General features: G+C 36.3%; 1 protein-coding gene across 1 annotated transcript; it reads left to right on the top strand.

Annotated features, from left to right (window-relative positions):
* Positions 1-2,090: 2,090 nt before the first annotated feature.
* LOC136827239 (zinc metalloproteinase nas-23-like) lies at positions 2,091-13,137 on the top strand. Its single transcript, XM_067085012.1, has 11 exons — positions 2,091-2,147; positions 3,694-4,062; positions 4,199-4,289; positions 5,472-5,552; positions 5,851-5,954; positions 7,270-7,473; positions 8,644-8,770; positions 9,358-9,493; positions 10,474-10,560; positions 11,729-11,888; positions 12,506-13,137. The coding sequence occupies exons 1-8, from the start codon at positions 2,091-2,093 to the stop codon at positions 9,468-9,470; spliced, it is 1,146 nt and encodes a 381-aa protein (XP_066941113.1). The 3' UTR covers positions 9,471-9,493; positions 10,474-10,560; positions 11,729-11,888; positions 12,506-13,137.
* Positions 13,138-17,211: the final 4,074 nt, after the last annotated feature.

Raw genomic sequence — 17,211 nt, 5'->3', positions numbered from 1 at the left:
GTACAAACGTAAGCACAAGTGAATAGATACAAAGATTAGATAACAATATCAGCATATATGATTATATACAAAAGAGATGGACTGTTCTTTCTGTTGAGTTGATAGACAGATAGATGAGTTTACCATAAACAAAAACCTCTTAGAAATAAATAACTGGAAAGTAGTGAGTGTAAAAATAAACTGACCCCATTTACATTTACCTTCATCAAGGTTTTGTCGTATCTCGTCTCCGTCGTAATGTTTTCAATGTAATTTCGTTTTATAAGTTTTCTATTTATTATCACCATTTTGGTTTCGTAAAAGGTTTTGTTTTTCCGTAGTAGCATTTTTTTTTATATAGGTGCAAAGTGGAGTATCAACCACGAACAATTCTGAGAGGCCTGGAGAGAACTGTACATAGTTTTTTTTTTTTTTTTTTTTGCAAAACAAACACCTGGACCACTTGCAAGGTAAACAAAAGCGACCACGGTTGCTGACGGGAATTTGAAAGTGCTTTTTTTTTATTAAGCTAAATAGTCTGCTCTCTCTCTCTTGGTAAAGGGGCAGGAACTAGTCATGGCACTCGCAAAAAAAAATGAATGATTAGGAACTTGAAAGACATCAGAAGGTTTATGTAATTTGCTCACAACTTTTTGCACTCAGCTTTGAAGAATTTGACGACACTACTATAGAATACAATGGTAGTTTTTTCACGAGTTGTTTGTTGCATATTATTTGCACTAACAGATAATAAGTTATTTGCAATGACATACAATATATATATATATATATATATATATATATATATATATATATATATATATATATATATATATATATATATATATATATATATGTATATATATATTTATGAATAGGGTTTATATATATATATATATATATATATGTATATAATATATATATATATATATATATATATATATATATATATATATATATATATATATATATATATATATATATATATATATATATATATATTATTTTATTCCATGAAACTGGTATGAGGTTTAAAGAGGTTTGTATTTACATTTCAGCCGGTACCTGCGATAGTTAATAATAATAATAATAATAATAATAATAAAAATAATAATATCCCTTTAATTCGTAACCTACACATTTCACTTTTTCTAGGTCTAATTCATCGGAATACTTCCTTTTAAATTTACTGTAATCTAGAAATGTGTCTCGATGTCATGCCTGACCTACGATGTCACATGTAGCTTTGTTCTAAAACACAAAATAAAATAAAATGGAAATAAAAGTACTCCTGTAAATAGGTTCTTTCGACATCCTCACATCCGCTAAAGTCTTAAAAACAGGCTCTCCTACGCAGGAAGGCTCTTAAGCCCCTTCCGAGGAGAAGTAAGGAAGGTTAGTGCTTACTACAGATTATCGAAGATGGTGGAGATGTCTAAGTTTAACTGATGTGTGACATTTAAATTATATATATATATATATATATATATATATATATATATATATATATATATATATATATATATATATATATGTAGTCATTAAATCAAAGTAGGCACAGTATATAATTTTTTTACAATCTCCCTTGTACGAATTTCTCAGACGAAATCGAAAGCTAATTCTATAAGCATTTAAAACGCTTCTTCCCAGCTCAAAGAGAAAAAACAAAGGAAGCCTAAATTCCGTGCGAGGTACGCGCCAACGAAAACCCAAGACTTCAGTGACAGTTTGAAAACAACCCGGTGACAAAGAATGCAATTAGAGAACGGATTTGGTAACAACTGGACAACATCTTGAAACACGGCATTCTCAACGTAAACAAAAACACAGTTCATGGCGAATGAGGCAACGACTCGCCTAAAACACCGAGAGGGTTGTCATGTTTCATTCTCCTCAATATTGACCATTAGCACCATAACACCTTTTTCTAATTGCTCTGTTTCCTCCAGTTACGGTTATCACGTTCATCGGGAAGGAAACGCCTGGAGAGGAGATCGGCATAAACAGTGACTCTGTACCTTGAAAACGTTGTCGGGTGTTTCTTAGACTCATTGCGAGTTGGTGCGGATGCCGCGAAAGGTGCATCCGTGTTCACGTCAATAGCACCAGTCATGAAGTTCATCCGTGTTCTCTGGTCTGTTTTGATAGTGCTGTTTAATCTTCACGAGGTAAGAAAGTTCATTCAGCTTGCACGAGTCTTTTAGAAGCTTATAGTGATTCCATTTGGGAATTAGTGACGTGATATTTGTGCTTTTGGAGAATTTACTTATCATCTAGACTTATACGTATATATATTTGGAGGCACACTCGTATTTTGTTGATTAACTTGGGATTAGAAATTAATTTTATATCCGAGTTATTGAATGATAGGTGGGGGAGGGGGTGTGAGGAAAGAGGAGCCGTACTGGTTTGGAAGCAGTACTGGGACATGCGGCTCGATGACCTTATGTAGCCCAGGCTTTACGAATATAAAAAAAAGGAACATGAGCCACTCACCCTCTCTTCATATATGCCTTTTTATCTGCGAGACAATCTGTTCTTAAAGTCTGTATTCTGCAAATTCTAGGTATAAGACGAAGTATAACGCTGTTTTATTATACAATTCTTTATGCAATGATATTGATAATACAGTAGCAATGGTGGTTGTGATATTTTAACACTTAATTTAGCCTTCCGCAAAAATAATACCTAACCTATTGTAACCACTTCAGCAGTTATATTGAAGATTAAAACAAGGTTTTCTTTAGTTCTTGACAATAAAGTCATAATGTACAATGGGTATTTAATGAACTACAACTCACTTCACTTGTTTGCTTAGAGAACTTTTTTTCTTGCTCCAGCAAGACGGGCCCACCCCGACCACCCCACTTTTTTTTCTTTATTATTCCAGTCAAAACTTGTTTTCTTGAATGATTTGCTCATCTGCGTACTAGATTTATGGAATGGACATTCTCTGGGTTTTTTTTTTTTCTTTTTAAAGACTCATTGACAGTTCAGACGAATGAATTGTTAGATTAATAACAAATGTTTTTCAACTTACAAGTTGTTTCGGTCTTAATGTCGGACATGCTAGGAAACCGTATAAAGTGAAACGTGTCCATAGTATTCATATGCAACAAACTATCCCTGCAGCTGACTATTCATTTCGTGCAACGCAGTAGTAGGGCGAAGCCTGTGTAACAGCTCCTGCATTTCGTATTATTTGCGGTTTCCTTGATTTATAATTTTGTTCTCCAGGGACAGAGATAATCGGATATGGTGATACTATTACAATATTAACCTTATTCTAACTTATGACTTCTGTCTTAAATTACTAAAATTTTGGTGTATCAGCAACTCCAACATTTTTTAAATGATTAGAAGGATGTTTCTATTCTGGAAACCATGTAAATCAGCTTTAGTAACATGAGGATGAGGTTATTTAGGTCGAATAAGATTTAGGACGAACTGACCTAGGAAGCACGGGATATGGCCTAATTTTTCTTTAATTTTTTTTACATATATACCCCTTGTCATGTCTATACTTCATTGAAGGAAGAATAAGCACATTGTTTGCATTACTGCTAAAGGAAATAGCATTAAGAATACATTTAGGAGAAAATTATTCTTTTTCGTAAGCAAAGTAGCCACTCCCATCCGCTAAAATTAAAGCAAATAACCTGTAATTCAGAACGTGGTTGTAGCATTGTCATTTTGCCCATTTCTTTCTGGAAGGTAGCTGATGGTCAAGCCCAAACAAACGTCACTGGGACGAAGGTGTCTGCAAACGTCACTGGGACTAAGGTACCTGATGGTCAAGGCATTTCAAACGCCACTGGGACCCAAGTATCCACAATTGTCAATGGGACCAAGACGCCTGATGCTCCAGCCTTTACCAACACCAATGGGACCCAGGTATCTACAAACGCCACTGGGACCCTGGTGCCCACAAATGCCACTGGGACCCAGGCATTCACAAACGCCACTGGGACCCTGGTGCCCACAAACGCCACTGGGACCCAGGTATTTACAAACGCCACTGCGACCCTGGTGCCCACAAATACCACTGGGACCCTGGTGCCCACAAATGCCACTGGGAACCAGGTATCCACAAACGCCAGTGGGACCCAGGTATCTACAAACACCACTGGGACCAAGGTGTCTGATGGTCAAGCGCATGCAAACGCCACCAGGACCCAGGTATCTTCAACGCAGAAACCCGCTAGTACGCTGCTTGTAGAGGGGGTCTTGGAACACCGGGACATACAAAAAACCCAACTGGCTTTGGAAAGACTTGCATTTCGTTGTCACCATCAAAGAACCTGAGATCGGTAAGTTTTTCTTTCTCAGTTTCTGTTTACCTTAGGCAGTACAAATTATTTGAAAAGGGTAATGATTTTTCTCCAGTTTCAGTTAATTAGGAATTTTATAGAGCAGGGGTCTGTGATTTTGGTTAAGTTTTAAGAAAATTACCATGTCGATTCTTTATTTTAAGTGGACAGACTCCTATGTTTGTGCAGCTGTTTCTCAAGTATCTTAGTTCTTAATTTGTTTCTAAGGATCATCATTTTTAGTTCCTTGCCTTAACCAATAACCAAGCTTCTATGAAGTTTACTAAGCATTCGAGAAATTCTGTCAAATATTAAAAATTCCACAGGTAGGATGAACTAAATAGTCTGATACTATTGATTCTTAATTTCAACAGACTAATAGATTTCCTCTGATCTGAAACAAAGCTGAGTTAACTATTGATAGTTAATACAGGAAGTAAAACAAAACTTTTCTTAACTTCATACAAACATAAAAAATTTAAAAGTAACATTGTCCCTCTAAAATAGCTAGTTTATCACATCCCCTGCAAAAATTCAATGAATTTTTGCCAGCCCAATGTTCTCAGTATAATCAACCTTAAACTGAGCTACAAGGTAAGTAATTGAACTGCATTAATCTCCCGATATTACAAATAAATTACTTTGTAGATGACCTGATTGGTAAGGAAATTGAAACTCTGAATTGACTTCGTAGCTGGACTAAATCATTTTCCCTCACCACCCCGTTAGGAGGGGTTGTACCGTCAGTGCACCTCATGTGGTGCGCTGTAGGCATTACTTAAGGATCTTTGCAGCGTGCCCTCGACCCCTAGCTGCAACCTCTTTCGTTCCTTTTACTGTACTTCCTTTCATATTCTTTCTTCCATCTTACTCTCCACCTTCTCCTAACAATTGACTCAGTGCAACTGCAAGGTTTTCCTCTTGTTACACCTTTCGAACCTTTCACTGTCAATTTCCATTTCAGCGTTGAATGACCCCATGGGTCCCAGTGCTTGGCCCTTGGCCTAAATTCTATATTCAGTTCAATTCAGTCACATTCCCTCAATGGTACTCGAAAAAATGAAATTACTCTCACTACTCTCTCGCTCTCGTGCTACAAAACAGACTCGAATTTCCCCTTCCTTTGGGCGGCTTGCATGATTGTTCCAGTATCATTAACAACAATAATTGTCTGCATTTCAGGGGATCCACTGCACAAGACGTTAGACTTTGCAATAGGATTCTGGGCGTACTCCACTTGCATCGAGTTCATCCTGACGAAAGGTAAGCCAGTGGACCCGTCTTGCCTGAGTGATGTCGATCGTTTTTTTTTTTATTCATATTAGTTAATTATTCATTCTTCATCTTCGAGAAAAAAGTGGAGACTGCTGCGTATAGAACACGTGTATACTGATGTCCTTCAGAGAGAGAGAGAGTAAGAGTAAAGTATATACAAATAAAAGACTAGTTCGTTAATGATGATGATGATGATGATGACAACTTGTGTACGAGTGCACACGTATGAATGAATGAATGTGACAGCTTTGATTAAACGCCATTTCCCCCTTTTACTTCAAAACAGATGAAAAAACAGACCTGGTTTTCAAACGGGGGAGGGAGTGTTCGGTCGACTACGGTACTCCAGGAACTCCCAGCATAATCCACGTGAATGACAGCTGCAGTTCGGTAGGGTTGAAAGTGTCTTATATATATATACTTATACTATATATATATATATATATATATATATATATATATATATATATATATATATATATATATATATATATATATATATATATATATATATATATATATATATTGAACGTTCAAATTTAGATCACTTGACCACCGTTAAGAACCCAAAGCAATTATTAGTTTTCTTAGCGTTAAAATAAGACCGCTTTTCCTCAAAAGGATTCCAGACCTTCCTGTACGAACATAGAAATATTCCTGAAGCCTTAAATGTAACAAAACTTTTCCATCACCATCTTTGGCCGTATCAGTATTTCGGGGGCTTCCGGCCGCCACCCCTCCCCCCACCCCCCACTGGGGCCATTTATTTGTTAACCAAAATTTATATAAACTCTTGAACGACTTGCTTTTCTGTCTCATAAGTTTCAAAAAGGTTTTTTTTCTTAGTGTTTGCATCTACAATAAGCATTTTTTCAGTTCCATGAGAAAACTAAAGCTTAGGCAATGGGTGATTAGTGAGAAAGCTTTGCTTCTTTGAAACTAAGCTTAATGTTTCCTTATCAATTTGAATAACAAATCGGCTTTATTCGGACTTGACTGAAAATTAATATCATAGATAAATCACAAGATAATGATTTTTTTCATTTCGTCCATAGATGATTCAAATTTAAGAAATATAAGTTTTTAATTTTGTCAAATCAAGAGGAGTTGTAAAAAAAATATACTGATGAACACCTACAGTAGGATGTCGGAGGATGAATCTGAAATCAGCAGAGCTGAAACAAAAGAATGTGAATAAAACAAAATGAAAAAGGGCTAAGGTTTATATAAGTCGCTGCTTGAAACCAAAACAATGTCCAGCGTTAACTATAATGGAGAGCCACTTGAAAAAGTTTACGTGTTTCCAGTGAAGTGATGTTTCCTTTCCCGAGTAGTTTTAGAAAAACTAAAAAATAAAGTTCACACGTATACATTCTCGTCCTCTCTCTCTCTCTCTCTCTCTCTCTCTCTCTCTCTCTCTCTCTCTCTCTCTCTCTAGAGGGGGAGCGGTTAATCTTCGAAAAATAAAAACAAGGGTCAGTCACGATGTATACATTCCCTCCCTAATGAGAGAGAGAAACTTAAAACATAGATCAGTCATTACGTATTCATTCCCTCTCTGGAGAGAGAGAGAGAGAGAGTAAATAGTCTTAGAAAAACTAAAAACAAGGTCAGCTGTTATGTATATACATTTTCGAGAGAGAGAGAGAGAGAGAACGAGCAAGCAGCAAAGCATATACTAATATTTTTTCTTGAATCTCTTTAGCTACGCCACGTACACCACTTCTTGGGCCATTACATGGGTTTGTTCGACGAGCAGCGGAGACCGGACAGAGACGAATACATCGAGATATTGCAGAAGGACTTGCCTCCAGCCACGCAGAAGCTCATGTCGAAATTTGACAGTTCTGAAGTGAATCTCTATTCCACGATGTACGACTTGTCTTCAGTCATGCACATGTCGCCGAGGGTGAGTGAGCTTATGTGGAACCCACGAAGATAGTTACCAAGTATTGCATTATCAATTAGAATAGCAGTATACTTTTATACCAAAAGTGATATTAACATAAATACCACGCGATAAAAACCAAACATTTCTACAATTAGTTATATACCTTCTCACAATCATAAGGTGTGTATAAACACTAGACTTACGATGCACTTCTGGTCATGTGACCGTTGAATGGTTTCCCACGCCTTGTCGCTATGCCAAAGTTGAGCGCGAGGGTCACAGTCTGGAGTAGTGTGTACTTTGCAGAAATTAAGTCAGTTTACAAAATTGCTTCCAGCAAGCATAAAAGCACTAACGTTCGCTTTTTAGAGCAGATAACAAGCTCCCAACCACCTCTTACTCCTGATTTTGAGTGTTTGGGTGTGTGTGTGTGTGTGTGTGTGTTTTAGACATTTCTTCCTCACTCTAGTAGCCAAGAAAGTATACAACATTTGCATAAAAGGCTATTTTTTACGATTCTCCTGCCTTTTCTAAAGTTTCTTCCCTATCTTTTGACTGTCCACCATTTGTGTGTGTGTGAGAGAGTTTTAGACATTTCTTCCTCATTCTAGTAGCGTAGAAGTTGTACAGCTTTTGAATAAAAGTGCATGTTTTATTTTTTTATAATTCTCCAGCCTTTTCTATCATTCTTCCATTTTTTGGGGCCATCCACTGTCAAATTTCCTGAGCTTGGAGACTTTTATTCATGTCACAGATTATTGATGCGAAATATTACTTAGTTACAGTTCTTTACCTCTCCAATACTTCCATGTTTTTGGGCCTCATTTGTGCGACTGTAGAGTAAATGCTCAAATTCCTCTTCCTGTTTGTAACTACAATGTAAACAGCCCCATACAGAAACAGAAGTGCAGTTGTCTCAGTTTATTCCATATTACTCCAGTAACTCAAACGACTTGGTTCTAACGGACATGAATAGCTTGTTATTATTATTATTATTATTATTATTATTATTATTATTATTATTATTATTATTATTATTATTATTATTCTTTTAAGCAACTGTTTGGTTGCAGCTGTTTATTATTATAACTTATCACGTATCATATATCTTCATATTTTGTACTGTATTTCTTCTTCTTTGTGTTTCTGCACATGGCCCTGAGCTGAAATTATTATTATTATTTCCAGTCGGTAGATGACGGGGACAAGGCCATCTTCCGCACCAAAAACCCCAAATTTCGTGGAATTCCAGGCAGGGTTGTGCATCCGTCCCATAGGGACTATTACCGCGTGAGCGCTATACACGGCTGTCAAGGTAGGCGTTGTTTGTAAACATAGGTCTAGTTGCAGACTCAGTAACAGTTCTACAGAAGAGCTCTCCATGGAGGTATTTTATAACTGAATAATATATTAAATGGTGTATAGGTAATATAGTACAGTAAGTGATTTGAGAAATTTACCGAGATAATTTGAGAAATGTACCGTATTTTGTTTTTGCGTTCATCCCCGAGGGGGCTATAGTACTATAAACATGGAGTCACGCGGAGCTTTTCTGTAGACTTACCAACTTTGTATACAAATTTTTTGTTTTTGTGTTCCTTCTGTCAATTAATTTAAGTTCATCCACGCTAAGAATTAAGATATACTAGTATGATGATGTTCGAGTTTTTAAAATTATTACTTTAAAGATGATGTTCGAGTTTTTAAAATTATTACTGTAAATGTAAGCAGTCAGGTTCGACTATCTAAGTGGACTTACCGAAATGTCCCTCCCTAACGGTAATACAAGAGGCGGCATGTTTTCTGCTGTTTCTCTTATTGTAAGATGGCAGATGGACACATCGATAGATTAACAGAGATAAATAGACAGATGTAAACCAACAATGACTCTTATATTTACAGAAAGATTTCAAAAAGAGATGCCAGGTCGCTCCCAACTCTTGCAAGAATGGAGGCATCCTAACTCACTTTTGCGCATGCGAATGCCCGCCCGGTACAAATGGCACTCACTGTGAGCATGTTACGGGACATTATTACGGTGAGTTATCATCTTTTTTCGGGTATTTCATCATCATCCCGATTCATGTTCAAAGGTCTTGAAAGATCCATTTTTTGGTAATAGTTTTTGTCTTTAAGTAACAGCCTGCTCCACGGAGGTGGTGCCCTCTGCGCTCCGCACTCTGGTGCACTGTAGGCATTACTTGAAGGGTGTTTGCTGCGTCCCTTCGGCCCGTAGTTGCCCCCACTTTTTAGCCTTTTACTTTAATCTCCGTTCCCTCTTCCTTTTTTCCACCTTGCCGTCCAACCACTCCAACTCTTTTTTCACTCTTAAGCGCTAGATGGCTGGAAGTTCCCCAGAGCTTGGGTTTATGGCCTAATTTCCCTAAGACAATCATTAACAAATGTGCTCCGTGCAATATCTGTTTTAGAATGTCTTTCATTTCTCCTGCTTATCTTCTGTTTGCAGAATTTCATGTGGATCTAGAAATTGAACTAAATAAATAAACTTGTCTGTAGACTAGTTCCTTGTTGGGCGAGCGGGTTCCGTTCTCAGCTACCACTCTGTTGGCCGCGAGTTCGAATTCGAATCTTCGACCGGCCAATGAAGAATAAGAGAAATTTATTTCTGGTGATAGAAATTCATTTCTCGCTATAATGTGGTTCGGATTCCACAATAAGCTGTAGGTCCCGTTGCTAGGTAACCAATTGGTTCTTAGCCACGTAAAATAAATAATCCTTCGGGCCAGCCCTAGGAGAGCTGTTAATCAGCTCAGTGGTCTGGTTAAACTAAGATGTACTTAAAGAATATTATCAGTAATTGGGGTTGTGCTGGTTTTACACGGTGAAAAACTTTCACTTGTTCACGCAGGACAAAAGAAACAGCGTTTATGTAAAAAATAAAGTTTTACCAAACCTTAATACATTTGTAGACATTTTATTTATATCTGCTTGCATGTGTGAATTACGAATATGAAAGAAATAATTACAAATTGTAATTTTCTTCATATTTTTTTCTAGAGTTACTGGAGACAACATGCAGCCAACTTGTAACTAAAAATAAAACGACAGTTATGGCTGATAATTTTCTTAAAAAGCCTTTTAAAAGTAAGTAACATACATATTTTATTTTTCAGTAATTTTTCCAGAATGAATTTCCTTTAGCCTTACTATTTTTTTTCTAGACCGATTATTTCCACTACTTTTACTATTTTTGTGGATAATGGGTGAATTTAAACTCTGAAATAATCCTTTTTACAGCTTTTGCCTCAGTCAGTTGAAGTTCCCGTTTCTCTCTCTATCAGAAGAGGTAATCAACATTTTCTATGCACACCACCCCAAAATTCCATTATGAAATAGTTCCTAGTTTTTAGTCAACAGCATCCGAATTAAACACTGTTCTATACACAGTCTTTAGTCTTTCTTCAGTTTTATCTACTGAATTTTCTCTCCTCAGAATGATTTCGTCTGTACATCCTGTGCCTACTTTTATCTTCCTGACGTGAAAATATAACAGCCATTGACAACTTTACAACCTTTGACAACTTTACAACCTTTGACAACCTTTACAACCTTTGACACCTTTATAACCTTTGACAACTTTACAAACTCTGAAAACATCATAACACTTGAAAACTTCACAACCTTTAAAAACTTAAGAGCTTTTGACAGCTTCACAGACTTTGAGAACTTCACAACCTTTGAAAACATTACCACTTTGAAACCTTCAGAGCCTTTGAAAACACTACAACCTTTGAAAATATTAAACATTACAACCTTTGATCACTTCACAGCGTTTGACAGTTTCACAGCCTTTGACAACTTCACATCTCTTTCTTTAGATTTTTAATATTAACTTTGTTCTAGGCCCTAGACTAGTGTGACAGTTTGTTCATGGAGAACTATTAACAGTTCGCCATGTACACAGTACACCATTCATTGGTTAATCAGTTGACCCCATTTTCCAATGCGTGGCCTTGCTGAAGTTAAGACTTAGGATATACTTACCCGTCATGCTTGCCATAGAAATTATATAAAAAAATAACTATCATTGCTTAGTAAGTATCCTATCTTCTAATAGCAAACGTATTTTCAAAAATGTGCCCTCGCTAGTGTCAAGCCTCGTAGGATATACTTAACCATCATACTTCCTAATGAACTGTGGAGCTCTCTAGTAGAAAATATGAAAAAGTAACTATCATTTCTTAGTAAGTATCCTTTCTTTCGATAACAAACAGTAAATTGCCATCCTAACCACTGTCTGCTTTCTCTGTAGCCTCGTGGTGCCTATTCCAAGTCAAGGCGCCAGAACACCACCTGATCATCGTAACGTTTGATTTCGCCGAGTCGAACGAAACCATTAAGGAGTCTGCGCGCTGTCAGGGCTCGCTTTTGAGCATAACAGAGGTCAGCCTACAAGAAGTTAACGAATTCGTGTAAGTATTTCTGTTGTATTATTCTTGAGTGTGTCTAGAAGAGGGCTGGGTGGTAAGAAACACTACTTTTTTCATGCCTTCCCTGTATTTCTAGTTCTTGTTTATACGCTTTCCCTGTATCTCTTGTATTTGTAGTTTTATGTTTATATGGCTTCCCTGTTATCTCCTGTATTCATAGCTTTCTGTGTGTTAACGATTCTGAAGCGATAAACCATACGGGATGAATAATCAGATGAAGATACCTTACTTCATTTTGAGCAACTGTTAGCTTGGAGTCGGTTTAGACCGATTATGAAAACTTTTCCAGTAATGATCTCCAGTACTGGCTGAGAGATCTCTATTTGGAATATCCTTGTGTTATTTATGATAGTTAATAACCTCTTAATTAAAACAGTGTCTGGCTCTCCAAGGTATTCTCTTATTAGTAAAAGTCCTTCCAAAATGCTAGAATGGACTGCCAATTAAAAAAACTAGGCTCATTATAGCGTGCAGTTTCGAAGACACCACCAACAAATTCAATTTGCTGTCGCTTTCAAGTTTTTAGGCTTCATTTGTAAATCAAGTATAAAGGGTTTCTAACGATAATAATAATTTCCTTCTAATCCCCACATTTGCAGAATATGCGGCGAAGACTTCCAGAAACTGCACATCTACATATCTACGACGAACGAAGTCGACATATACTACGACGTGACAGACACTTCTGTTCCCAGAGGATTCAAGGCGACCATTACGTTTCACGACGAGCATGAGGATCATAACGTCACGGCAATACCAACATCCGAGAATGAAACAACTACTGATCCGGACAGTGGAACCTTTTTTACGTATATGGGCGATGATGAAGATTCGACAACGTTGCCTTCACCTACAAAAAAGAGAACGAGTACTGTTTCCACAACAGGTAAAACAACGGCAAGTTCTGCCCATACGGAGGCGTCACACAGAGCAACAACCACGGCGGGAAACGCCGCAGGTCTTCCTGTGAGGGCGAGATGCAGCCGAGACGTATTTTTATGCATCTTTCAATACGGCGTATACCCCCTCATCGTTGTTCATTTGTTGCATTTGTGAAAGAACGATTACTATTGTTACGTTGAAGCACAGTTATCAGTCAGCGTCATAAACTGGGAAGCGTGAGTCATATGTATTATAGATTCGCAAGTGTTGTACATATATCATTTAGTTTTATCGATAATCATTTATCCCATTTGTAAGTTTGTTTTTTCATAAAGTTTAATGCTTTTAACTTGTTTTTAATTACACAGTATGCACAGTAGGTATTTTGTTATTAGTAGCTATGCACCTGTCGAATGTTACCTGCAAGATTTTCATAATTTCAGTTTCCCAAAATTTTTGGGGGACAAATGGCCTCCCTGTCTCACCCTGACAACTAGTACTGTGAAATCTGGTTATCAAAACCGTTCTGAGATATTCTATAATATCGAGCGTTCATAAAGTTCATCAGCCAAGAATGCTGACTATGAAGGCTTTGTAGTATTCCAGAAAGGGTAGGCTAGGTCAGGAGACCTTATAGTATTCCAGAAAGAATAGGCTAGGTCAGAAGGCCTTGTATTCCAGCAAGGCTAGGCTAGGTCAGAAGGCCTTGTAGTATTCCAGAAAGGCTATAGGCTTGGCCAGAAGGCCTTATACTATAACATAAAGCCCAGGCTAGGTCAGAAGGCCGTGTACTATTCCAAATTCCACCGTACTATGTGGGCTTATGCTAGAAAACAGAGCGTGTCCCTTGAAGACAACAACGATTATTGTTAATTTTTTATTTTAAAAAATTTCAAAAGATATTTGCGGATGCATTAGACGGGATCTGATGCCAATTTCCATTGGGTTAAATGCGTCGATATGGCGTCACTGGCTTAGGTTAGGTAAGGTAATTTTGGATGAGGACTCTTTCATAACTTAATTTCAATACCGATGCGTTTCAAATGTTTATTAAACCGTATATACGTGTAGGATAACGGTATTCAATTTTACATGCATAAACAAGTATTCTGTTCCATTGAGTTGAACGAGTGGTTGAAGTTGCTCCTCAGGGTAATGTACATTTTTCAAGACTTAGTCCCTACTAATTTGTTCGTCGTCAAAAGTTATATATCGAATAAAATTACCACCTTAAGTTCAGTCTACTCTTTAACCTTTTAAGATTTACCCAGTAATATATCTCGAACATATTGTTAGGGAGTCAGTTTAAGGAACTTGGCCTTAGATCAATAAAGAAAAAGGGCAAAATCAAGGTAGACTCCTACTGGGCGAAAGCAACCTTGATTCATTTCCTGTTAACAGAATATTTTAAAAAGATCCAATCGACAATCTTGAGGCCTTGTCTGAGAGGTAGGCCTATTGTAACAATTCAGCTTCGTCGCTACAAAACCAAAAATTTTAAAAATACTAATAAATGAAGACGCTCAGGTCAGGAATGACGACTATTTATAAAAGATTATATAGTTTTTATTTCGAATTACACCATCAAACAATAAATCATGATATAAATATTCATGTGCGCCAAAATACTTTTCAAAACACTTAACAACCAGGTATTCAAAAATACATTCTTGATCAACATTAACAACCAGTGCTTAGGAACACCTAAGATTTATTTTTTTTAAATTCACGATTGACGTCTGATTGTAAACATTTTTCCTCTTGGATAAGAAAAATGTTCGATAACAAATGAACAGCGAACAAACTTCATTTATTATTTTTTTAAACACTTTGGATAGAAGCGTGGTGTATTTCACAATTTTAATAACTATCACTCGTACCTGTGGATGTAATGGAACTCTAATAACAGTAGTAATAGTAGTAGTAATAGTAATAGTATTATTCCGTGCATGCAAAAAAAGGAATCCGATAGTCTTCGAAAAGACCGCGAAGACAAGGCGCTTCGACACCTCACAGGACTCTCTGTTAAAGAATTGGACCTAAAGACTCTACTTTGAATTGGCGGTGAAGGGTTGATGTTCATCTGTTTCTGTGAACAAATGCTAAAGTTACCCTTAGATGAAATCGTCTACTTTTGTTGTGTGTATGAAAGGCAAGTTGACGTTAGCGGCCATGAAACCCTGTTTAGTTGCATCTCCGTTAGTCTATACAGCGTCAGAAGTGAAACTCCCCTAAAAAATAGTGTAAATAAAAGCTTGTGTTTATTTGCAGTTATGGATATGATGGACAAAATACTCTCCTTTTGTTTTTAGGAATATGACCAATTCTAAAATTTATTACTTAAAAGTATTCATCTGCAAGCCCGAGACTTATTGTGGTGTCCACAAGTGAATTTCAGCTACAATATCAGCATATTAAGACTATATCATTAATGTAACAGGAGGTATACACTGACGTCTTTATGTTAACACGAGTGATGTTACTACATTCTTTCAGATGCAAATCATTTGCAATTTTTTTTTGTTTCACTAGGCATTTTAAAGTTGACCTACAGTTAATAAACATTTGGAAGATGTTAAGAAGCCACAAACTCGCGGATTTGAACATGATTGACAGTTTCGATACAGTGAATTACATTCAGACCCTCGTACTTGCGGTCTTATTATTATAATCATTACAGTATTATGCATGTTGTGACATAACCAGTTTAACAGCCTACAATGTATTCAAGAGTTCGATGCTCTGAACGTAATTCACAGGGTATAAGACTAATTCCCCTTAACGTAAACAAGAAAATCAGCAGTCGCCTCGAATTTCACAGAGGACTTAGGATGACCTACGGAATTTTATGAATCACTTATGAAAAAAGTTACGAATGAATTGATCTTATACGCGAACTTCGAAGAGATAGGCCTACAGGAAGAGACTAAATTGACAGTTAGGTGATACTTAAACAAGAAATTACTCCGACTTCCAACTAGGAATTTGTCTGACCTATAGAATTTTATGGATCACGAATGAAAAGAGTTGCGAACGAATTGATCTTATACGCGTACTTCGAAGAGGTAGGCCTACAGGAAGAGACTAGGTTGTCAGTTAGGTGATGCTTGCCTACAATAGACCGTTTTTTGTTACTGTTATATCATTTTGTGGCGTCAGCAGTACGTAAGCTCCACGATAACTTAAACAACCATTTGTTATTGAAACCATCTATTAACTGCCTGCCTTTTAACAAGATAACTCACATTATTTGTACTTGTTACCAGAGATGTACGTGAGATCTGAGTACACTTATAAAACATACATACACACACACAAAAACACTTTTTAGGGGGTACCATTAAAAAAAACATCAATTTCTGAGTTGGAAAAAATTGAGTTTGACATTTCTGTGGTAAAAAGATCTGTTATCCGTGTAAATACTTGTAAACCCTATCACCTTTATAGTTTAAAAACTACTTAGCATGCCGTCTAATATAGTTGAGATACATGTAATCGTATATATGTTAAATCTCCTAGAACAACCTTGAGGGTCCTTAGAATCGTATTTAATCGCTATTTGGCCTACAATTTCCTTTAACCGGAGAAGTGGAAAACTGATTCTAGTTAAGGATGACTGACTATCTTATGATGAAAGTGGCAAAGTTACGTCACTTAGTAAATGATGATACAAAAAAATAAAGGAGTTTCATTTGACAAATTACTACAAATAAAATATGAGACTAGCACTTAACGATAGATTGTCAGGCAACAAAAATTATTTCAATTATTCGACAACAATATAAAATGATTCTCACTCAGCAAATTGGAATAATTAATAGATAGGATTCACGCTTAACAAATAACAAGTAAAAATCCAATCAAAGTATTGGTTATAAAAATAGAGATATTCTTTGCTTAACAAATGACGATCAAGATTAAAATTATTCTCAACCAACAAATAATTATAGACAGATAGAAGGATTTAATTTTTTAAATAAAGGAATGTCACTTTTTTAAATTCGCAAAAATTAAGTAATAGAGAAAAAGGATTCTCACTTAGGAAAAAGTATATTAAGCATGAAGGATAATTGCCCAATAATTATTATAAAACTTTGATATTATTTAACAATTTAGCACAAAATGACTGATGTCTTCTGGTGTATGTCAGATAAAATCAAATGAAACTTGATAAAGTACCTTGATATTAAAGCAGATATTAATAAAGAAAAAGTAAAAAGACTGATAACAGTCATTACAAAGGACTCATGATAAGATTCATCATAATCACTTTTAACTGAAATGAATAAATTATGTAAACAGTCAACGTCACGTGACTGAAGTTTCAAACAAAATTGATCCCGTACAAAAATTTGTAAATGAAAAACAAGAGCAACAACAACAGTAATTAAATAAAACGTCTGATGATACAACAGATTAAAGT

The sequence above is a fragment of the Macrobrachium rosenbergii genome, chromosome 41, assembly GCF_040412425.1.
Source record: "Macrobrachium rosenbergii isolate ZJJX-2024 chromosome 41, ASM4041242v1, whole genome shotgun sequence".
Taxonomy (NCBI): domain Eukaryota; kingdom Metazoa; phylum Arthropoda; class Malacostraca; order Decapoda; family Palaemonidae; genus Macrobrachium; species Macrobrachium rosenbergii.
This window is presented reverse-complemented; position numbering and strand designations above follow the sequence as displayed.

Bases quoted from the DNA above. Each gene is read 5' to 3' on its own strand.
- LOC136827239 (XM_067085012.1), top strand. From the start codon at position 2,091: ATGAAGTTCATCCGTGTTCTCTGGTCTGTTTTGATAGTGCTGTTTAAT. The intron at 4,290-5,471 runs GTAAGTTTTTCT...TCTGCATTTCAG, and splicing joins CATCAAAGAACCTGAGATCG to GGGATCCACTGCACAAGACG. The intron at 8,771-9,357 runs GTAGGCGTTGTT...TTATATTTACAG, and splicing joins CGCTATACACGGCTGTCAAG to AAAGATTTCAAAAAGAGATG.